Source organism: Thunnus maccoyii, chromosome 7 (genome assembly GCF_910596095.1).
Source record: "Thunnus maccoyii chromosome 7, fThuMac1.1, whole genome shotgun sequence".
NCBI classification, from domain to species: Eukaryota; Metazoa; Chordata; class Actinopteri; order Scombriformes; family Scombridae; genus Thunnus; species Thunnus maccoyii.
The window spans coordinates 23,407,913-23,431,763 of NC_056539.1; the positions used below are offsets into that span (position 1 = coordinate 23,407,913).

General features: G+C 36.4%; 1 protein-coding gene across 3 annotated transcripts; it reads left to right on the forward strand.

The window, feature by feature from the left end:
- Positions 1–1,264: 1,264 nt before the first annotated feature.
- ptprc (protein tyrosine phosphatase receptor type C) lies at positions 1,265–23,809 on the forward strand. 3 transcript variants are annotated; one of them, XM_042416701.1, is made up of 32 exons: positions 1,265–1,368; positions 1,481–1,590; positions 6,468–6,482; positions 8,555–8,767; positions 8,928–9,077; positions 9,303–9,329; positions 9,534–9,806; positions 9,907–10,140; positions 10,233–10,349; positions 10,734–10,862; positions 10,953–11,120; positions 11,781–11,921; positions 13,798–14,006; positions 14,099–14,156; positions 14,304–14,412; positions 14,691–14,728; positions 15,139–15,248; positions 15,495–15,585; positions 16,176–16,252; positions 16,436–16,472; positions 16,616–16,713; positions 17,175–17,300; positions 17,479–17,636; positions 17,997–18,132; positions 19,581–19,730; positions 20,169–20,259; positions 20,415–20,551; positions 20,746–20,880; positions 21,050–21,166; positions 21,328–21,488; positions 22,041–22,176; positions 22,989–23,809. In XM_042416701.1, the coding sequence occupies exons 2-32, from the start codon at positions 1,527–1,529 to the stop codon at positions 23,283–23,285; spliced, it is 4,002 nt and encodes a 1,333-aa protein (XP_042272635.1). In that variant the 5' UTR covers positions 1,265–1,368; positions 1,481–1,526; the 3' UTR covers positions 23,286–23,809. The 3 variants fall into 3 exon arrangements, with proteins under 3 accessions (XP_042272635.1, XP_042272636.1, XP_042272637.1); XM_042416702.1 differs by lacking the exon at positions 8,555–8,767; XM_042416703.1 differs by lacking the exons at positions 8,555–8,767; positions 8,928–9,077.
- The last annotated feature ends 42 nt before the right edge of the window (positions 23,810–23,851 follow it).

Sequence of the window (23,851 nt, forward strand, 5' to 3'; positions counted from 1 at the left end):
GAGGAAATCCATATTTAGATGTTCATACTAAAAATGCAAGCTGTTTGTCGGAAACATGTTGCCACTGGGTTTCAGGTTTGAACTTATTTCCGCATAATTATCATATTGCGTAACAAGAAAGCAACTGATGTTAACACCTTTAAAAATTTGATGCGATTTATGTGTTCTTGACTGTATTTTGTAGACTATGTATAGGGAGATTCATATTATTCTGCCTCACCCTATCGACTTACAGTTTCATACTGTACAACTGCTGTAGGATTAAGTAAAAGTCTGAGCCTCTATCGGCTCAGTATCTCATTGCATCAACTAAGAAATGGGTCTGTTTAGTTACATGTATTATTTCATTTAACTGCATGAAATAACTGACTGTGTTTCATCCAGATTCACATCAGCACCCAGTGTGTGAGTCTCACTCCCTGGAGAGTTTCTCAACTCCTTTCTTTCCTCTTTTATCCCCTATTTTCTTGTGTATGTAAACAGAAGTAAAGCATTTTGGGCTCCAAGGCAGAGCATGATGATCAAACACTGTGCACGATCAATGACTTTGAAGAGATCTAACATCCTTTATGAATGTATTTCACAGAAGGAACAGCAGAAATGAAGAAATTCACTTCTGGAGCCAATGGCCACATGTTTTCTCTCTTTAGTCTGCAAAAAAAAAAAAAACAGAGAACAGAGTTTAAGAAAGGAAAGACAGCATTGCTTTTCTTGGGCGTTGCATTGCTAGCTCCTCGTGCGTTTTTTGACTACATGGCCAACAGTACATACAGTACTGTAGGCCTGTAAGCTTAAGAGCAGGGAGGAGTCTGTGAAGAAGAAGATGAACTCTAAAGAAGTTTCACTACTGTTTCTCTCGTGTCTCAAATATGAAGTTCTGAAGAAGAATCTGGTTTTGAACAGAAGTTCTACCAACTAGACAGAAGACTAACCTGCACATCTATGTGTGTTAACATGACCAAAACTTCAATTCTGCCATATCAATGTCTGTTGATATGGCATTAAACTGAATTTTAAAACAGCTGTGACTCAAGCATGTATCTAAAAGTCTAATATATCAATTAAAATAAAAATAAAAATAAATAAAATCTCCACCTTAAAAATAAACTTTACTCTTTCCACTTTTCACAAGTCAGATTGTTTTCACACTTGAGCAAAAAGCAAGAGGTGGATTAGATGATAGATGAGAAGACTTCCTGTTCTTAGTGGCGTCGCTGAAATGAAGCTTCCTGTTACTGAACGTTAAGGTAAAGGCACTCTCTTTTTGGTGTGACATCACTCCCTCTCGCTTGACTTGAAACCTAGAGGCGAGGTTTAGGGTTTGGGGAACAAGTCCAGGAAGCTGCGTCAACTGATAAGACAGAAAACGTATGTAGCTTAAAATAAGACAACGTTTTTGACTTATTTCTCTCTTAGAATTGAGTGAAGAATTGGAAATATAGCTTAAATTTGGTGTGATCTGCCTGTTGGTCCCCACTAGGACTAGACTGTATGGTGTGTGGCCGCACACACCCTAACTCCTGGACATGGCCCGTCTCTGCGGTCCCAAGATCCTCCTGCTCTGGACTGGGATCATCGGTTTAGCCTACTGTAAGTAACCATCTGCAATTTGGCGTTCTTCTGTGGAAAGTCAGTGGTGTTTTATGAAGTTATGTCCTCGTGTCTGTCATCTTAAAGTCTTCAAGAAGTAGAAAAAAACATCTGTAAATGATGCAAAACATGAGTGAGGATGAGGTCTCTTAATCTAAAGTCATAACTTAACTGTTTTTGAAGTTTTAGCATATGGTTGTTTAGCAAGTGATTCATGAGAAAAGGTGAAACACATTCCACGCCTGAGATAGAGACATGAATCTGTCAGCGCAAACGCTTGACAATTTGCCTTTTTTGAAAAACCGGGAAACATCACCGCACAGAACGTAATCATTTAAAGTAAAAACTAAAAGGGCAGAAATGACAAGCTACAGTATATCATGTCTTTGAATTATGTTTCTACATTTCTTAAACTTTCTAAATCCAAGAACACAATACAGTACAGCGCGTACTTGTGATGTGAGAAGCCAAAAAAGTGACAGGTTCGTGAGCCCCTTTGGCAAAAGAATAAACAGTTGTGTTCAATCAAAGAATGCTGTTAATAAGAAGACGCTTTTTAAACGTGTTCTTTCATTTGGTATAAAGCTATGGGAATTTTTGCAATCATGTTTCTGTTCTGCTTTGACATTGTGTGTGTGTGTGTGTGTGTGTGCATACGTGCATGCGTGCATGCATGTGTGTGTATGTGTGTGTGTGCGTGCGTTTGCATGCATATGTGTGTGTGTGTGTGTGTGTGTGTGTCTGCGTGTGTGTGTGTGCATGCGTGTGCGTGTCTGTGTGTGTCTGTGCGTGTGTCTGTGTGTGTCTGTGTGTGGGTGGGGGGGTAGAGGTGGGGGTATAATGTCTGTCAGAGATGAGAGAATTTTTTGGGGTGTGTCCCTGCAAGCTCTTCACTTCAACCCCAGTGGCTCTGCGTGTTTTATATGATACACATCTGAGTGTGTGCGTGCGTGTGTGCCTGTGTGCGTGTGTGCATGTCTGCGTGTGTGTGTGTGTGTGTGTGCTTTCAGTCAGACCCATCTTACCGCCTCTAGCATCACTCACAGTTCTGCTACTGTTCAACACATCAAACATTTTCTGATATTTTCAGCTTAGACGTCTTTTACACGAGCTGAAATAAACCTTTCTCACTCTATTTATTTCACTCTGTTGTCTTTATCTGTAGTTGAGGTCAGTGTTTGTCATTTGTCTGTAACGCACAGTATTTGTCAACTAGCGTGTGAAGTGAGTCATTGTGGTACACCGCATCAACAGTCATTTATTTAAAATTTTTATTTATAAATCTTCAATTTTCCAATGACCAACTGCTTTTTTATGAGTAAAAAATTGAAGAGCGTTACAAAAACAGCAATGAGGCTACATTTTTAATAATTTTAAATTAATTAATTCAGCTATCTTAACATTTATTGGCATATAACTAGTGGTGGAAAGTTACTGCATTTACCCAAGTAATGTACTTAAGTGTAGTTCTGAGGTATGTATACTTAACTTCCACTCCACTACATTTCATCGGGATATATTGTACTATTTTACTCCACTACATTTATCTTACAACTGTAGTTATTTTTCAGATTAAGATTTTAAAAACTTATAATCAATATAAAAAATACAATTTGTTGTTTTACAGTTAATTAAACCACCCAGAAGTACATAAAATAGTCAGAATTAAAACTACCCAGACCGACTACTACATTAAATTGCTGTTTAAATGTAAATTTATCGGTAATAGTTATCGGAAATAGTATGATATATAACAATATAACTAGGACGGCGGCCATTTTGCCTCAAAAGTGGGTACTTTTTCTTTTAGACTTGAAGTAAATTTTGTTGCTTTTACTCAAGTTCAGTTAGAAATGTGAGAATTTTACTCGTAACTGAGTGTTTTTATAGGCGGGAACCGCTACTTTTACCTGCGTAAAGCATCTGAACACATCTCCGCACCACTTCATATGACATATAATAGCATTTAATTTATTTAGTTATTTTGAAGTTTAACATATCATTCAAAATGATAACTGTATATAAGGAAAATATTTATTAATACAGTGAATATTAATCTTGTATTAATCATTAATCATTTAATTTCACGTTTTATTATTTAACCAGGTATGAATGACTCTGACATCAAAATCTCTTCAAGAGAGACCTTGAAAAGAAGAAAGTATTAAAATAAACATGTATACACGCTTTTGAAACGCACATATGTATGTATTTGGATCACAATATGATGGTGTTTTGCCATAAAATGTATATGGCAGACTAGTAAATTAAACTTTCTCTCAACAGACATACTACTCAGTGTTAAATCGAATTTAAAAACTTTACTAAACTTAGTTTGTCCATTTTATTTAGTTTGCTAATAATTCTTGTTGGTTAAAGAGTTACAAGGGTCAAAGATCATGTGAGCAATTTCATTTTCTTAAACAAACTGGGTGACAGATGTAAAAAATGGATGCAGATTTTCAAGCTCGCTTTAGCTACAGCAGGACTGAGCAATGTGATCAAAAAGTTGACCACTTCCGTGTTCCATTCTGAGTTGCCTTCATTTCCTGGCAGAGCAGCGTAGCGTGGGCCAAGCAGACTGAGACAGAGCACAAGTAAATGACTTGAGAATTCATGAAGAAAAGGGGAAGTACAATGTCTAAAATGAAGAAGTAAGGTGTTAAAAATGTTGAGCATGCTGCACGATTAAAGCAGTTTCTGGAAGGAGGGGGAGGGTGCTTGTCATAACCAGTGGACGGTGCTTTGCGGTGAATGCAATAAGAAGAAAGAAGAGGCAGAGGGGGGGGGGGGGACTGATAAAGAGCACTGATAGAGAGAAAACTGACACACGAGAGACAGATCCGGACACTGTTTCGAAGCGAGTTAAATGGATTTAGGGACAAACATCTGGAGGAATTTGAGTTCTGATCATCACTAAACTGTAACTGCTGTCAACTTCGAACAACTTAATTTCATTTCTATGGTCGCCCTGCCTCCCTTCCCGTACCTCTTTCTTTTTCTACTTCTGCTTCTTTCTCTGTCAAACTTCTACAACACATGTGACTTCGAACAGGCTGATGTAACATTGTTACACCTTTTTGTCACACTTGGCCCTGAAGACACTAAAAAAGAAAGTATCTAGAGCACCAGTGAGGATTCAATTCATAATTAGTTTTAAAAACAAATGAAATACTTAAAAACAGAATATGGAAGTTGTTTATGATACCACTGCATTTACGTAAAAAGAATTGCATTTCTCACACCCTTCACAGAAACTATTGAAACCAGTCACCACAGAACTATAAAGAGACATAAAGAGGCCGTGTAAAGTGGTGAAATGTCATTGCAGAGAGCATGCATTTCTGCTCAATACAGTGATACAAAGACGTGCTAAACCACATCCTGAGACTCATTGTTCAACTGTCCCCCATCACTTCATCATGCTCTACTTTTATTGTAAAGTGCAGTGAGAAAGGACAAAAAACAAGACTGCAAACACATGCATACGGTAAATTAATTCCTAAGAGCAGGGATGTAGTGAACACATGGATGAACATGCTTTTTTATCCCATGTCATCGTATTTACTGATGTAATATTAGAAGAGACATAAAAGATTTTAAAAATTCAACAGGGCATTGTAATAAGATTTTTTTTTTTTTTTGCATTTCTATTGACAAAAAACAAGAATAGAAGGGAAAAGGTGAAAGTCCATTTGCGCTTCAGTGTGAGCCAGCGATCTGGCCAAACAGAAACTAATTTTGCAAGTATGGGGAGGTTCGAAGTTTCGGTGCAAAGCAGGAAATAGCGGTTTGCTTTCTGAAAAAGCAAATGTGTCTCTGCACTGCATTGTCATAGCAACCAGGTTGTGCAGCGCTGCCTCAGACAGAGCTTCTGATGAAATGGTTGCTTTCCTCTTTTTAAAGCTTTGGAAGAGTTTTATCAATCAGATTGGAGGTGGACTTTCTAATTAAACTTAACAAGAAAAAAAAACATTTAAAATATTACACTGTTGATGTTTTTGTTTGTTTTTTCTACATATTTATATGCATTATACTCTATACATAATAACTATACTTAAAATCGGCAGTGTCTATGAGTATAAGATGGATGGCAATACATAGGTTATCTAAAATATAGCATTTAATTATCATTACAACATTTAACATGCGTTATTTTAATTACGCCACCAGCGTGTGCCATACCTTTACCTAAGCCGCCCACTATTTCATACTCCATTTGTACTGTCTCATCTCTTCATGACCATAGCAGCGTCAAAGTCAGCATCTCCTACAAAATGTCATTAAATGAGCATCATATTCAAATGGGAATAATGTGCTCTATGCTCAGTGCATTACAGAAATATGTTGTGTTGTTAGTTACAAAGTAAACTACATGCAGAAATGTAACAATTAAGCTACATGATAAACTGGTGAAAATGATGTGTATTTATGAGATTTCCTAACCCATGTGCTTTTCACACAATCCTTTTATTCTAGTCTTACTGTAATTTTTATCTTAACACATTCACACAAAACAAGTCTATTGTTTTCTTTTTTGTGCTCATTTCAGAGAGAAAGCAGTATGAAGCTTAAGTGTATCACAATCTTGCCTGTACAATTCTTATGTTCATATGCAACTAAATGGAAAAAAAACCCCTACAGTATGCCTGTCTATTTGGCGCGAATCACATCCCCTGTCCTGTACCTCTTACCTCTGCCGATATTGCCACAAAGCTACAGCCAGTTTAGATGGAAATGAATGTTTTAATAAAACAAATCAAAAAACCTATAAAATTCCTGTTTGTGATGTGTTTATATTTATGTTATTCTGCATAGTATTAATATACACCCTTTCATTACAAGTGTGTAAATTTCTCTCTCTTTTGTTATTCCAGGTCAAGATCCAGCAGGTGAGTGACTGCAACTAAATTCTCTTAATATATAACATTCAGTTGTAATTCTAATGTTTATAATGTTTACTTCTACCATCAGCTGTGCTTTACCATGTACCATACCTTCACCTCAGCCTCCCCTTACCTCGAGCTCACTTTTCACTGTCTCATGTCTTCATGTTCGTAGCAGCACAAAAGCCAGCACAAAAAGTGGATACCCAAATTCTGGGAAATTGTAGTAGTTGCCTAAATTAAGTAAGGTTTAACGCCAAAAAGAGAACAACCCCAAAAACATGTCTAACACCACCAACTACACACCAATAAAGTGTGAGAGGAAAAAATTGCAATAGCTATTTTTATTCACTAGTAACATTCAGTGCCAATGCATGAAGTAGTGTGATGTTCATATAGTGCAAAGAAAAGAAACTGATCCTTTTTAATCTCAATTTATTTTTTTGGAATTTCTTTCTGCCCTAATCTAACCAGTTAATTAAAACTCAAATTATGGGATGGTCCCAGTGAGGGACGTCATTCAGTATTCATGATGATGAAATATATTCATGATTTTTGCTTTTTGTCTAATTTGTCTGAAAGTCTGCAAAGCAAGTTATGAACAAAGTCAGATTTCTGATTTCTGAACTGATGATGTGATTTGCTCTGTTCATCCTCTTTGTCAAGATATACTAAAAGAAAGTAGAAACATTACAACAATAGAATATTTCATTGCATCCCTGAACAGTATTTCTTATCATGTTGATGTGTTTTGAATGTTTAGGTTGGATAATTTGAATTATGTGGTCCAAGGATCAGAGGATTTAGTTGTAATAATATCTACATGTATTTTTTTTTGTTTTTGGGCAAACCCTCACTCAAACAAAGGTAGTGTGGAGAATTTAAACAGAAAATGTATTCTTTAAAAAGTGAAGTGAGTTTTTTTTAAACAGTCACATTTCATAAGGGCTGATAATAGCAGCTTTCTCCCTCACAGGAACAAGTAGGTTACTGGTAGTGATAGTAAGGAGGCAGTTTGAACATGAAAGGTATTATTTGGTGCTTCTGGTTTTATGGAATGAAATGTGAGAGTTTATTATATGGTTTTCACAAGCAGGCCAAAAAAAAATTTCATTAAAGTTGAAGTCACAATTTTACCATTGTTGGTAAACTGAGACTTCATCAGCTCTATCTAGTTTAATATTTGGCAGTATGAAGTGTACTCTATAAAGCATCTAAGCTACCTATGATATTGTGCATCTTGTTTGCACCTTCATCAATATAATGAGTCTCTGATATCAGTCAAACAAATGAAACGTTCCTTCTGGTGTCCATCCCACATCGCCTATTAGAGGAGGGGACAGATGCTACTGTAGATGACAGCAAAAGCAGAAGTTCAACCAGGAGAGACCAACATGACAATAATAATTTAGCCAAAAACCCTGAATAACCTTTAATACTCAAAGTGAAATGGCAGGAAATTATTAACTTCCACCTGCTCCTTTTCAGACATGTAGTATTTTTTGGTTTGTTTACTGAGAGTTTGTTGCTTATGGTAAACTCTATTGGTCATTATTGTTTGTTTTTTGTTTTTATTCATGTTTGTTTTTATGCATGTTTCAAAATAAGTTTATGAAATCGATGTTAAGTCCATGGAGAATTAATATGTGTGTGTAAGAAGTTCTGGGCTAAATTGACCATCTTGGTTGAACTTCTGCTGAATGATTTTACCATGCAAATGAAAACTGCATTACAGGGTAGGTCGAAACAAACAAGGAAGTGTTTTGTTTTGGGATTTTTTTACAACTAGTACAATACTAAGTGGTAGTTCCACTATTCTAGCTTCATAGTCCTACTTAACTCTGTCTTACCTCATCTGCTCCTCAGGGCTACTGTTTATTTGTTTTTTATCATTTCTTATCCTTTTTAATTTTAAGACAAATGTGCAGTTGACATTAATGAGGAAGGTTAGACAAGAAGCAATAACAAATAGTTTAACACCATGAGAAGCAAACTGCTACATGAAACATCTTCCGTGATGTAGGAGATGTTATTGTGATATTGTGTCTGTCCTGATTTTTCGTATTCTTGGAATGTAGATGTTGGTCAAACCACCTCACCTGCACGCACTACCGCAAATTTGAACTCATCTTCAGTAGTCAGCCCAACTTTCACCTCCTCAACTCCACGCACCACGGCAACTCCTGCCGTGGCTTCAGACACGCCTGCAACTGCCAACACATCTTCAGTCACCTTGTCACCCCTTTCCTCAAACACTTCAATTCAGACCATTCCAACTAATGCATCTGATGGTAACGTATTCAGCCTCAGTTTACAGTTTTGTTTGCCACATTAGCGTTGCATTTGGCATGATATTTTCCTGAAATGGAAGTAAGGCATCATGTCAGGTAAGGCTGTTGCAAAATAGAGTATTTCTGCCAGAATGTGACCTCCATGATCTCCGTCCTCCAGCCATTACCACTCCTGCAATCACCTCAAAAGAGACCACACCCACAACCACTTCCACCACCAACCAAACAGTCACTCAGGCACTCGGCAATCTAACTCCGACCTCACCTCCAACCACCCAGTCCAACACCACAGTGACTCCTACCACCAAAGGTTGGAATTTTCTCATTTATATAGGATTGTAATAAGATTGTGTTGTGCATACACTCGCACTGTGGATAAAAGGGTAACAAATAATCTATAAGCTAAAGGCACATGCTTTACCTTTAGTGGAAGTATTTTAAATTACTTGTGTTGTTTAACTAAATGTTAATGTTTTTTTGTATTTTTTATTCCTTTCTAATTTCTTTTGAATGTGTCCTCCACGCCCTGCACCAGGCCCTACACCTCCTCCACCTCCCCAGTGTGAGTATTACTAAAATAATCCATCTAATGTTGTTTTAATGTTTGTATTTCTCTCTTACTTTACAATGAATATTTTGAAAGTGGAGTGTACAGAATGATCCTCGGCATACACAGGAACATTTTCAACACCTATATGAACAAGGTTAAAATAAATGGCAGATGGTTCATCTTACTAACAGGTTTTACTGTGTATTGTTTGTACAGGTTCTTACACTGTTACACCTATCAAGTTTGGCTTCCAGATCAACTTCATAAACTCTCCCCCTGGCAACTACACCGTGAATGTTAAAGAAGAAGTCAAAAATGAGACTGGCATGAAATACACTGTTCAGATCTCCGATCCGAAAGTACCACATCATATCACACACCTGAAGCCCTGTACTAACTACAAGCATAATGTGACATTTGACCATGCTGGCAAAGAAATAGTCTGTAAGCACAGTGATAATAAAACTACAGTGACGACAATGGAAATGAGTGAGTAAAAATAATTCATACTGTTGTATTGTATTTTTCTTTTAACTTTAGAAATGAGTGAAAATGGGAGAGACATTTGTGCATCATTTCTGTATTTCAGCTGAAAGTGACATTAAACTTGACAACTGCACCCCTGGATATCTTTGTTACAAGAGTGACTGGAACATCAGCTCTGTGCAAATAACAGCAAATAATATTGAAGCTGTGCAATGCCCAAGTGACAATAAAACTTTCTGTATCAAACCTGGTTATGATGACATTTGCACAAATTTGACGACAACCTTCACTCAAGCAAAGTGTGTGAACTTTAGTCTCACTCAACACATCAGTGCTGGTATGTATAATACAGTCTACATGTATTTTTAAATGCATGTCATGTAGACCTCCTTTCATCATGTTTTATATGTGCTTTTTTCTCTTTTTCAGATAAATTTTTAAATTCAAGTGAAATAAATGTGACTCCTCCCACTGAACTTCCTGCAAAAATAGAAGCAAATTTACCTCCAAACTGCATCGATCTCACCATTGATTACATCTGTTCTGGTAAGTGGTCAGACTGAAAGTAGAGAGACTTTGTTTGTCAGCAACATTATAAATGGATTTACATGGATACAGATGGTGATTCAAATCTGCATTTCCATTGTTTTCTACTCATAGTGTAAAATAGATGAAGATGTAAAGTGGAGTAATTTTTGCAGGAGTAGAAAAACATATTTTTCTAATAACTGTAGTGACATAAATTGTGTCTTCTGGTATGAGAGGGAGGTGTTGGTGAGGTATTGCTTTGTGAGCTCTGTGAATCAGTTTTGAATAAAATATTGGTTTTTGCTTTGAATGTCTAAATCTAAAATGTTTAAAACTGATCTTAAATTCTGAGGTACAAATATTAGTTGATTGAGAAATGTTGTCACCCTTCTGTCTCCTCAGATTCTTACAATAATCCCAAGAATGTGTCTGAGCTGGAGCCTTTCACAGACTACACCTGTACTGGTCAGATCAAGGAAAATGATGCCATCATAAAAAACACATCTGCTATCCATGTCAGGATTAACTGTGGTATGTTGTTGCAATGATAGCTTGTAATCTAAGATACTAAAGACCAGATTACTCAGTTCAGTATTAAAGATGTGTGATGTGTTTCAACAGATCTTAATATAACAACACAAAACAGCTCAACCGATACCTCCATTGACTTGAACTGGACAACAACCAGTCAGAACTGTCCAAAGGTCCCCGAACTTGATGGGCTTTCATATGACTGCAGTTGTCAACTTGCCAATTCAAAACAGAAACAGGGTCAGAAACCTGAAAAATGTAAGTAAAATTTTAAAAAATCTTTTCCATTTTGGTTCAATGTATATTTTGGAGTCTTGCAGATTAACTTGCTGGTCAGTTTATATGACAAGTGAGATATACAATGAAGACATTTAAAACTTCCATTGGCCTCAAGTATATCATTTTTTCTTCTGTGCTCACATTTTAGTACATTGAGGGATAATAGGTGTAAATAAGCTGAGATGAAACAACAAGTCACACTTTGGTACAAGTTATTAATAAAAAATAAAATCAATTAAATATGATACAGAAATAATATTGAAATGATAGAGTTTAATTACCTTTTTAGAACAACATGATGAGAAACTGTGGTTACAGCTAAAATTGTTGCCCTTCATATGATTTGCTGGTTATTTATTTGAAACAGTTTTTAGAAAGTGTGATATTAGTTGATTCTCTGTCTGTCAGCCATGTAGTACATAGTGTATACAAAAGTGTTACCTTGCAGGACCAGTCAGTGATCTACAGTCGCAGTGACACATTGATGATTTAGATATCTATATTCTTGTCAGTTAATGGTAACTCGACAAATGTTTCTTAATTATAGGTTCAGTCTTTTTACATCTCTTTATATGTTCCTGTTGTTATTAAATCGGACACCAAAAGCAGCTAATGAAAACTAAACTGTTACATCTACAGTTAACAAACAGAGACCTGGAGGCACATGTCATTTTTCTGGACTGAAACCATTCACCGATTACATCTGTGAAGTCCAACCCACCTACAACAACAAGCAGGTTGCTGAACCAGCTGAAGTTACAGAGAAAACTAAGGCTGGAGGTAAGTAAACAGCAAACTGTCTTTAGAAAATATTACAGTCAACACTTATATAAAGTTATATTTAGTTCAAAGGGGATAAAAAGGCTATTTATTACATAATGTTCATAGTTGAATATTAAGTTAAGATGACCACGAGCCAGTAAAAGTGACAGTTTTAACAACAGCACTGAAACTGTGAATATTTGGGGAGAAAACTGACATCACGTATTGAACTACAGCTACATTAAATTATGACATGGTTTCTAAATGAATCATGTCAATTTTGGACATTAACTCAACACAACATTTACTGTAATGAATTATTTATTATGAATTAGTTATTTAAGAAAAGGATAGTAATCATAATTATAAACACAATTTATCTTACTTTTTATCATAATAATAATGATAATTAGGAATTATGTACTTTATATTATTACTTGTCCTGTCTTATTTTAATTAAATGATGATAAATACTGATAATCAAACAACATCTCATTCCCTGATAGCAACACCAATAATAATAATGATACCAATATATAGTATACTGTATATTATATAAGAAAATTTATTTTATACATCACACACACATCCAAACCATTACAATAAACTTCATAACGTAGGTCCAATCATAACTGAAATAGGAGCCATGTACAAAACATGTATCATGAATACACAGTAATTATAGACCTCAAATTTCAACAACAAACAACAACAATGGTTATTCTCTGTGTTTTTTCACAATGTCTCAGTGAGCAGAAATCTAAAAGCTTTAGTTAGTCCTGAGCTGTTTATAAATGAAGCACAGGTGCTGTGGTGTACAGTAGTAATTATAAACTTTTTTGTGTTTAATTATAATCAAATGATTAATCAAAAAAAACTCAAAGTAAAATATAAAAATCATGCATTTGCCAAATAGTAATATTTTTCCTTGTATTGTCTTTCAATAGACAATATTTAATTAATTCAATTAATTTAAATGAAGTAATCAATAAATTTCAAAATGGAGCCAAAAACTTAACTGAAAGGCTTTTAAAATGTGCTTATTATTCCATTTACTTGTGTGTTTATGACACTGCACAGGTAGTTCTGGATATAATATGTTAAATTTATGTGATCTAAGTACCACTGAGCCTTACGGTTGTACCAACTACTAACAGGCCACAACATATATTAAATACCTTTGGTTGCCAATGAAGAAGAAAGGATGCAGGCTTTACCTTGCTTCCTGCAGCATCAACTCATCGGACTGGGTGTTTAGGGTCGGGCCTGGTGTCCTCCAACTGTGCCCTGAGCTCAGCGTTGGCTTCATGGCTAACCCAAAATATGTAAATGATGAGGGCTGTCATTCACTGTATATCATGGTTTCAACAATAGTTCCTTCCTATCAGCAGCATGCTAACCTTCATGCGTTTATTTCTCCTTCCTCTTCTTCTCTCCATCTTCTCTACTTTTCCTTATTTTTTGGCCTCTGCCCTCTGACAGGCTCGTATTAAGACTCACCTTCTTCACATTTGACAACCAGTCAGTAGGATAAATGACAACCTGTGATCGTGACAGTCTGACAACTCCACTGAGTTTCAGGCACTCTGATTAGCCAGACTCCTAACACAGCTCCAGCCAACACATAACAGCTGTGTGGGATAAATGGAATAACAAAAAGTAAAATTTTGAAAGCTGTTTTAAAATAATTTCGCAATTCCATTTCAAAATTCAGTTATTAATTAATCATTTAAAGGAAATACTGATGCCCAAGACAATCAACACAGTAACACTAATGAGCTTAATCAAATTAAACTGCTGGTATTTTAAACTCAACAATCACTTAAACTGTGAATAAGCATAAAGTGTTGCATCTAAAGGAAAATATGTTGTTGTTTTTTTCACTCTCTTACAGTACCAGGCGATTTTTTCAAGTTTGACATACGTGTTCCAGAGCATAATAAGATTGAAGTAATCTGTCGTGTGAAATTCTTCCATGGGCCTAAGGAGCTATACAATGCAACTCTTAGATATAATGGTGTCATTCAGAAGACGAGGCTACCAAAAACGGACTGTAATTTTTCATTCGAAGATCTAAGCTACTTAACGACCTACGACGTGGAGGTTTGTATAGTCCAACAGTGTTGTTCAGTTTATTCCTCATACTTATATGAGTTTCATAATTCCTAAGTTAAAGGGATGCTCTGTCTTTTCAGGTGGTTGCTTTCAACGGATACCACAGTAACACCAAGACGGAACGTGTTGACACTCGCTGTATGTGTGGTTTTAATTAATGCCATAAATTGCTCAGATAAAACATTTCATTCAAACTAACTATACATGTCAATTTCTGCACATTTTAATCTTTGATATAAATGCTACCCCTTTGATATAATTTTTGCCATAACCATCATTTTGCAGACAATGACAAAGCTCTCATTGGCTTTCTGGTCTTCCTCATCATCCTCACGTCTGTGGCCCTTCTCGTGGTCGTCTACAAGATCTTCATTCTGAAACGCAGAAAGTCTCAGTAAGCATTGCTCAGCATCTGTCAGCTTGCTTCCAGTTGTTGTTGTTTTTTTTGTTTTGTTTTGTTTTACACAAATAAACCTCCATGTATCTACTGATAAAGTTCTACTACTTCATTCTACGTTCTACTAGTTTCTACTTTATTGCATTTGAATTACATTTGAGCCAGGAACCTTCATTGCTGTACTCAAACTATTTGTTTAGCCCTCCTTACTCCATCCTATTTTCTATATAATTTAACTTCTTTCAAACAAATCTTCACTATTTTTTTTTTCACAGCGACATGGGTGAAAACATGATGCTTATTTCGACAACAAGTGAGTAGATCTTAGTTGTAGACTTTAAATTTCCTGTTTTCTCTACAACAGCCATGTTTAAGTATGTAATAGATAACATTCACATGTAGCAGCTATGATGTTTATAACAATCAGAATATACAGATATATTCCTTTATTCCTTGTTAGATAATGCAGAAGCATGTTTGAAGAGAAGTCATTTATAAAAACTGAGAAAAATATTCAAATATAACATTATATTTACAATACTATAGCATTACATAGGAGTAATTCATTACATATAACATTGTGTACTGTGTAATAATTTAACCCAGCCTGCTAATATTGAATGCATACAAACTACACTTATAACAAGTATCAAACTACAAATTGCAGAATTTTCTGTTTGTATTTAAAGTGTTTCTCATTTGCTGACCGGTTTCCTGTTGTAGATGATGAGGAGAACCTGCTGCCTGTCGAACCAATCGCAGCGGACGCCTTGCTGGAAGCTTACAAGAGGAAACTTGCTGATGAAGGAAGACTTTTTCTGGCTGAGTTCCAGGTAACTTTTCTTTCTATGTTTATATTATAATTTATTTTGGGTTTTTTTTGTTTTTTAGTTATAGTTTGCAATGGGGGAAGAAAGGGGAAGATGAGACATTGTATACTGTAATGAAAGTTGAAGAAACCAGCCACTTGGCCACCTACAGAGTACAAAGAATGTGAACAGTACTCTACAATTGCATGTATTGTATAGTGTTTTTGTCTTTCACACTAACTAATAACATGATTTGTTTCTTTTTTTCAGAGCATCCCCCGAATTTTCTCAAGGTACACCGTGAAAGAGGCCAAAAAGGCCTGCAACACCCCCAAGAACCGCTACGTGGACATCCTACCATGTGAGTCTGTCCTCTGTTTACTGTTTTGGTGCTGAGAGGTTCAGTGGGCACAGCTTGGTACAACACACAAGGCTCTTTAGATAAAAGCAGCAATCAGATGTGTATTGTGTATTTTTATTCGCTCTTTTTGACCATTAAGATGCACCTACATCACATCATCAGTTGAAATATACTACCCTGTAAATAGGTTTCAGCAACATGACAGAACTGTGATACTATGAGAAAATAGACTGTAGTAATTGAATGTATATTCTGTGGTAACTACCCCTCTGATATCTGTAGGTGTATAAAACCATTGTGGGAAATGTTGCAAATCAGTGAGCAGGAATATTTTATGGCAATATTGGATTCACATATTTTTAGTATAATAAAATACCTTGATTTTTAGGTAATAAATATCTAAAAGCAGTTTCTCAACTCAATTTGCAGATATTTTACAACAGTATATTGTGATACAATGTATATTGTTATTTTGACATAAAATTAGTATACCAGCATACCAGTTAGACTTACAAATATGCTAAACACACTCTGTCATTAAGGCTGTGTGAAGATAATATACGTGATGTTGTTTTTCTGTCTTGAAACAGATGATTATAACCGTGTCCAGCTGACCACAGGAAATGGAGAGACAGGATGTGACTACATCAACGCCAGCTTCATTGATGTATGGAAAACAACCGGATCATACTACTTTTACATATAACACTGCTGGCACTGTAATAAAAAAATATAAAAATGATAGCAAGTATATTTGTCTGAACAGTGTACCTGCACTAAATAGACAAAGTTCATGACCTCTGTCTGGGAAGACACACCTTATTGAACATGTTTGATTTCTTATTCGCAGGGATACAAGGAATCCAAGAAGTACATTGCAGCTCAAGGTAAAATAATGCTCTCATATCCTTTACACACTCACTCAGTGAACTTGTATTATGTTTCTGTTTGATAAATGTGTGTGTGTGTGTGTGTGTGTGTGTGTGTGTGTGTGTGTGTGTGTGTGTGTGTGTGTGTATGTGTGTTTTAGGGCCGAAGGAAGAGACTGTGGGTGACTTCTGGAGGATGATCTGGGAGCAGCAGTCCTCTATCATTGTCATGGTAACACGCTGTGAAGAGGGAAACAGGGTAAGAACAGTAGTTTTGCCATTTTGTTGACTTTGGTTAAGAAACTCTCAATATTGTAAAGTTTGTACAACATAGTAATAATTAGTAAAACATTACACTGACAGAAAATATGATGTGAATGTTAGATTGTATAATATGTGATTAATGAAAGTTGATACGATGGATACATAGGTATTTGTTTTTTAAATTACCAGTTCAAAACTGTACGATATGTAAGTGTCAAGAGCAAATCTTCCTACGACTGACTGACTTGAGTCTCTCATTCATTTTAACATACTCACACCATCAGATATAGACAAGCCCAAAATTCTGTGGCCTCATTTTTTGGAGAATGTTTTACCTGTTTGCTTTTAACATCCACCAACTACAGAACATATTTGACTTCTGACTTTCAGTGTGTTACAGATTTGCGAAACTGGGTTGTCACTGACTATCTGCTCCTCTCACATGTTGTGTTACAGGTCAAGTGTGCGCAGTACTGGCCATCTCCAGACCGAGAGACGGAGATCTTTGATGAGTTTATCGTGAAGCTGAACTCAGAGGACCAATGCCCCGATTACACCATCCGCCACCTCAGCCTAACTAATGTGAGTCTCCATCAAACCCGCAGATAAAATGTTAAAAAAGGGCAGTATGCTATAGCTGCAGCCCACCCAGACAATACAATTTTGCGTGTATCTATTAATCTACAATATTAATAGCTCTGTGTAAGTGTTTATATGTCTTTATGGAGGTTTGCATATCCATTTTGGTTTGTATGTTCAGAAGAGAGATAAGAATTCAGAGAGGGAGGTCACCCACATCCAGTTCATGAGTTGGCCAGACCATGGCGTCCCAGGGGAGCCCCACCTTCTCCTGAAACTGAGGCGTCGAGTCAACGCTTTTAAAAACTTCTTCAGTGGCCCAATTGTCGTCCACTGCAGGTAAATACATACAAGGTCACGTTTTCTGGTCAGCTTACCTTCACTTCTATCAGTTTAAGATATTGACATGAAACAGAGCGTTAGGACCTCGTTAGGAAAGGTATAACTGGATCACTTTCTCTACACTAATGATCAAAATCCTTAGATTCTTTCATGCACTCAGTAGATCTGTTAAAGTGTCATTTTCAACTTGCATCTAATTGCTTCCATGACCACCTAAGCAGATTAAATGATGTGATTGGCAATCAAGGGACTTATCAGACCACTTCCGCTTGCTCATGAACTTCATCTATAAGTACCGTTCATTGACATGTACACTGACAGAAATATTTGAACACATTGTCATTCTCTCATGTGTAGTGCTGGAGTGGGCAGGACTGGCACCTACATTTGCATTGATGCCATGATGGAGGGTCTGGAGGCAGAGAACAGAGTGGACATCTACGGATATGTAGTCAGACTCCGCAGACAGAGATGTCTTATGGTTCAAGTCGAGGTAAAATGTCTGTTTACACCATATTTTAAACACAGTATTGTATGTGTGTGTCTATGTGTGTGTGCGTGTCTGATTAGAATCAGCGTTAAGTTAATGTCGTTAAGTTTGTTGAAACATACAAGGAATCAGACTGCAGTTCTCAGTAATCCTCAGTGTGCTCACACTCAATGAAAAAAAAAACACACAGGAAGGAAACCAACATGAACATACAGCTAAACAGAGATAATACAGCAAGACAAGGATACGCAAGCATAGAGACAGTCATTATGCACACAAAATATACATAAGGCATAGAAATAGTTAAGTGACAACAGCTGGACAAAATAAACATCTGTCTATAAACAGGTTCAAACTGGATAACCATAACTATAATGCAGCTATACTATGTAACCAAACAAGTACAAATAGTAGTAATAATACAAGTAGAGTGCATGGCAGTGCAAAGAACGCCGCAACAAATATTACTGGGAAGTACAATGAATTACTATACATACAATGGTGGCTTCATATGGAAATTAGTAAATGTTAAAGCAGGAAACAAAGGAACTGTAATATGAAGGTAGGTTTATAAGTAAATGGAATAAAAGGTAAAATCAAAAAGCAATGTTGCAATTCCATTTTAAAATATGTTTATTTGAAGACAGAATAAGAAAATTGAATAATTTATTGGCAAATATAATTATTTTGTTCTTTTATTCTGAGTTTATTGATGCATTATTTATTATGAGACAATGTGATAGTCTATAATTATTTCAGATGCACACTCCAGGCTCAATATGTTTTAGTATCTCTCTTGTCAGATTTTAAAAAAGCATATTTTAATGAAATGTACAGCTATTACACCATACGTGTTGTATGTGTTACATTATGATAAAGTATAAATATGTAATACGTAAAGATGTCAATATATGTTTGACATTTGGCATTGACGGGTTATTTTACAGGAAATGTATTGAGACCTCACATAGGCGGTTTAACTGTTCGTGAGTTTGATGGCATGTGGAAACAAACTGTTCTTGTTTGTGGTCATTTTGGCGCACAGTGCTCTCTAGCGCCCACCAGAGGCGAGAAGCTGAAGTAGGTTGTAGAGTATGTGTTTGATTATATACTGTATTTTTGAATTGCACATTTATTTAAGTGTAAGTACATTGAGTGCAGAACATAAGGAAGCTGACCATGAAGAATACTGATGATGATGATACAGTACATGCATAGTATTTCCTTTGTTAACTCTACACTAATCACAAAGGAGCAGGCAGTGATAAACAGAAATGGATGAGTTAGAGAGTAAACTTGGAGAAATCTGAGATGTGAATTGTGCAGAAGTTTCTGCAGCTCAATAGCAGTTTGTCTTGTGTGTGTATTTGTGTGTACTGTCATGTATATTTGTTCTGTCTCCAACTGTACATCTGCTGTGTATTTAGAAAAGTGCATTTGTCCTCACATAGGCCCAGTACATCCTGATTCACCAGGCACTGCTGGAATACAACCAGTTTGGAGAGACTGAGATCCCCCTGTCTGAGCTCCACAGCGCATTGAGCACGCTCAAACAGAAAAGCAACGGCAATGAACCCACCTTGTTGGAGGATGAGTTTGAAGTATGACACTTTGTTATTTACCTTAAAGTGTATAAATTATCATATTTCTCTGAAAAGAAAAGCTTTGTGTGGACTAAAGTAAACATGATTACATTTGATCTAACCAAAGTAAGGCAATTACTAATGATGTTCACCTACATTTGATTTTAAGAAAACTGAACTGTGTGGTTGCACAGTAAACAACAGTGTGTAAGAAGGATTATTGACTAATAAATCACCTAGAAGCAGTTAACATGAAAATTTTTCATTATCACTAAAAATATGTTTTAATGTTTATCCTTTAAAATATATTTAAAAGCGTATTGCCATAGCCCTTTCCTGTTCCTTTATCTTTCTCCTCTTCTTATTAAATAATATTGAGGATATTACTGTTATATGTATCACTATTATCACTATTAATTACTTTATGATTAAAAAAAATGTTGTCTTGCAATTCAGAGACTGCCCAACTATAAAACCTGGAGGACATTCAACACAGGGATCACAGAAGAAAACAAGAAGAAGAATCGCTCCTCATCTGTTGTCCCATGTAAATATCAGCCTTACATGATACTTATTACATTTTACACTATAGAGATCCAGCTGTCAGTGTATGTGCACTTTATATGTAGTGTTCATATATTTTATATTCCAGAATAAATGTGTTAATTTTTTCACTTGTGTCTCAACATATCAACCCTTCAGACGACTACAACCGAGTGTTGCTGAAGCTGGATGAAGGACACAGTCGTGATAGTGATCACGATGAAGATGAAGAGGAAGAGTCATCGGATGAAGAGGATGAGGAGTCCACAAAATACATCAATGCATCCCACATTGACGTATGTTACTTTATTGACACTTTGAGCTTCTTTAGTAACCCTCTTTCTGTGTAAAATTGATCACCCTGAACCTGGATGCCAGAACAAAATTAACAGTGTTTTGTCCAATAAAAGCACAAAAAACTGTTTTCCTCTGACTATCTTTCTTGATGTAGCGGGTATCATCTCATGGATGTGTTTTCTTGTCCACACAGGGTTACTGGGGCCCGCGCACCCTCATCACAGCACAGACTCCACTCCCAGATACCATCCCTGACTTCTGGACTATGGTTCACCAGAAGAAAGCATCCACTATTGTCATGCTCTCAGACGGCAGTGAGGGTGATGAGGTATTTAAAGTATCATGCATTCTGTCCTTGCACACAAATGTCCATACCATACACATATAATGTTGTAGGATTAAACGTGCCTTACATATAGCTGATATACCATACACACTGATGGTAGATATGTTGTGAATAAAGTTGTTTTACGTTTTGTGTATCTTCTTGTTCATAGGACTCTGTCTACTGGGATAAAGAGAAGAAAACATTTGGGGAAATTGAGGTAGAGGTGACAAGCACAGAAGCCTCCCCAACTGTTATCAGACGCAACATGCAGATCCGTCACGTCAAGGTAAGAGGACAGCCACCTATTTGTATTCAAGAAGCTTTAAGTTGTAACAAAGTCTGCTCTGTCTCCATATTTGTCACTGTCATCCTGTAATGTGACTCATCAACTCACCAGAATTTTACCATTACAAGCTATTTTAACCCAACAACGTCTTTTGTCAACAGAGGAAAGAGAGTCGGTCGGTGAAACAGTTCCAGTTCCTGAAGTGGGTGAACACAGAGCTGCCAGAGAAACCTCAAGATCTGACAGACATGATCAAGGACATCAAGCACAGCTGTGGCAGCAGTAAATCACAGGGAAGAGTGCCCATTTTGGTCCACTGCAAGTAAGACAACCTCAGAGGAAATGTCCTCTGCTACACAGAATCTTTTCATTTCAGCATTTCATATTGTTCACGTCACCTCGGCATATCCAGTTTTTAGCATAAGAATGACTCAACTTTACCAAATGCTAAGATCTCTGGCTTTCAAAAATCATTTTTGAACCTGAAACCTCTTTTGGAACCAAACCTTCACCTACTTCAGTTTCAAGACAATCCCGAGTTGTAATTCCACAAGATTGTCTAAAAATGTTTGATTAAAGTCACAGACTTTTTGATGCTCCTTCAACCTATATAATCACACACACCTGTTTGAAAATAAACAAGCATATAGAGAGAAACACTTTGAGCATCAGAGGAAGAGTAAAGAATTTTTATGGGGCCCTGAATTTTAACAGAACATTTTAAGGGGTGCTCTCCACCATGCCTCTTCTAATTTAAGCAAATTATAGTGGGTATAAGGCTTACATGATAAATTAAGGGTAAATAAATATCTTACTAAAAAAAAATATTGTTATAGTAGTACTCAGTGAGTGTGTGTGTGTTCCCTTTCTTCAGTGACGGCTCATCCCGTTCAGGGATTTTCTGTGCTCTGTGGAACCTGCTGGACAGCGCTGAGACCGAGAAGCTAGTGGATGTTTTCCAAGTGGTCAAAACCATACGCAAGGAGAGACAGGGCTGTATCCCCAGCTTGGTAAGAAAGGAAAAGGAACCTAACATCTGTCTGCACACAGTTTCATACATTTTACTTCCAACAGCAGAAAAAGTAGTGCTATATATATAGCACTTGGCTGCTCAGTCAGACGATGTTCTGCAAAAGCTGTTTTTTTTTATGTCCCTTTAGTATCTGTTCATAAATCTACTGTGATATATTTAACAAAGAGACAAAGACTGAAATTCTGTCTATAAGGTGTTGTTAATTGGTTGATTTGAGGAAACAACCAGGAGGAAAGGTCATCCGCACATGCTTGATGTTTTTAGTACCCTAAAAAGTGTGTTGAGTGACCGGATAAAGATGCCGAGATGCTCCACAGAATGATTTTGAAGGTCCACAGCTGTGAAACTTGAATGATATGTGATGATAGCTTACTTTCAGAGATATGGGTTCCATTCTGGATATGGTTTTAAAGGGTTTGTTTTATATGTAATCATTCAACAGTTCATATTTAATGCCTGTTTTATTGGTCCTGTATTCAGGTGCATCACCTATGGTCAGAATTAATATTTTCAAATACAAAAGTGTAAATGTAATGTTTTTCACACACCAGAAGCCCACACAACATTTGCTCTGACTCACTTTAAATGCTGAAAAAATTCAGTTTCTTTGCTTATAATACTATTTAGAAAGAATTGAAGCTTTTTCTGGTGTTCTGATCTGTGTTAGGCCTACTTAAGAAAAAATGAGCTTAAAGTCTACAAAGTGAATTGAAATATAAGGCTTATTGTTATAAGAAACTAGCATTGTATCATTATTTTTCCACTCAAACTGGTCTGTGTCTATTACAGGACCAGTACCAGTTCTTGTATGATGCCCTGGAGGGGGTCTACCCTGTCCAGAATGGGGAGGTGAAAGCAGCGCAGGCCCCTGCAGCCGACTCGGTCCAGATTGTAAATGAAACCAAAGCAGCAGAGCAGCCTGAGCAGTTAGCCAGCACTACCAGCAACGACCAGCAGGGGGCAGCAGAGAGCGCTCCTCTGGTGGCTGATGGAGGGAAGGAGGAGGACAAAGTGTCCAGCAGCCCCACAGAGACAACGCCACTGGAGGACACCAGCAACGGCACCACTGTCACTTCGGATGTCTGAGAGGAGGAGCAGGTTTTTGCAACTTGTCTGGGAATGATCGCTTTGGTTTAATACTTTCCTTTGATTACTTTATGAATGTATAAATGTAAAGCTTTAACACAGTGTGGTTTTCTTTGAGATTTGTTAAAGAATTTGATCAAATGTTGTAATGTCGATCTCCAAAAAAATATGATTTAAGTTATAAATATTTTTAGTGAGAAATGTTTCAGGATGCAAATAGTTTTTTCTTTTAGCTAAGTTTACCTAAAATGCTGTTTTCAAACTAGGATTCCTTTGATTTATAGTGAGAGACATCTACATGAAAACTAAATTTTAAATATAGATAGAAGTTGTTATTTACATTCCACTATTACATTGCATTTTAAGTTTGAATTAGTTTATCCATTAATATCCTTGCTAAAATAATGGATGCTATAGTCTACATTTATATATCTGATATATCCGATTTTGAGTTCATAACATGTAATGTGACACTGTCCGATTTTATTAAATAAGACTTATGAGGAGAGTCTTATCTCTGCAGAGTACTTGTTTATTTGCCATTGCCATTTTGAAGTGTTGTTTTT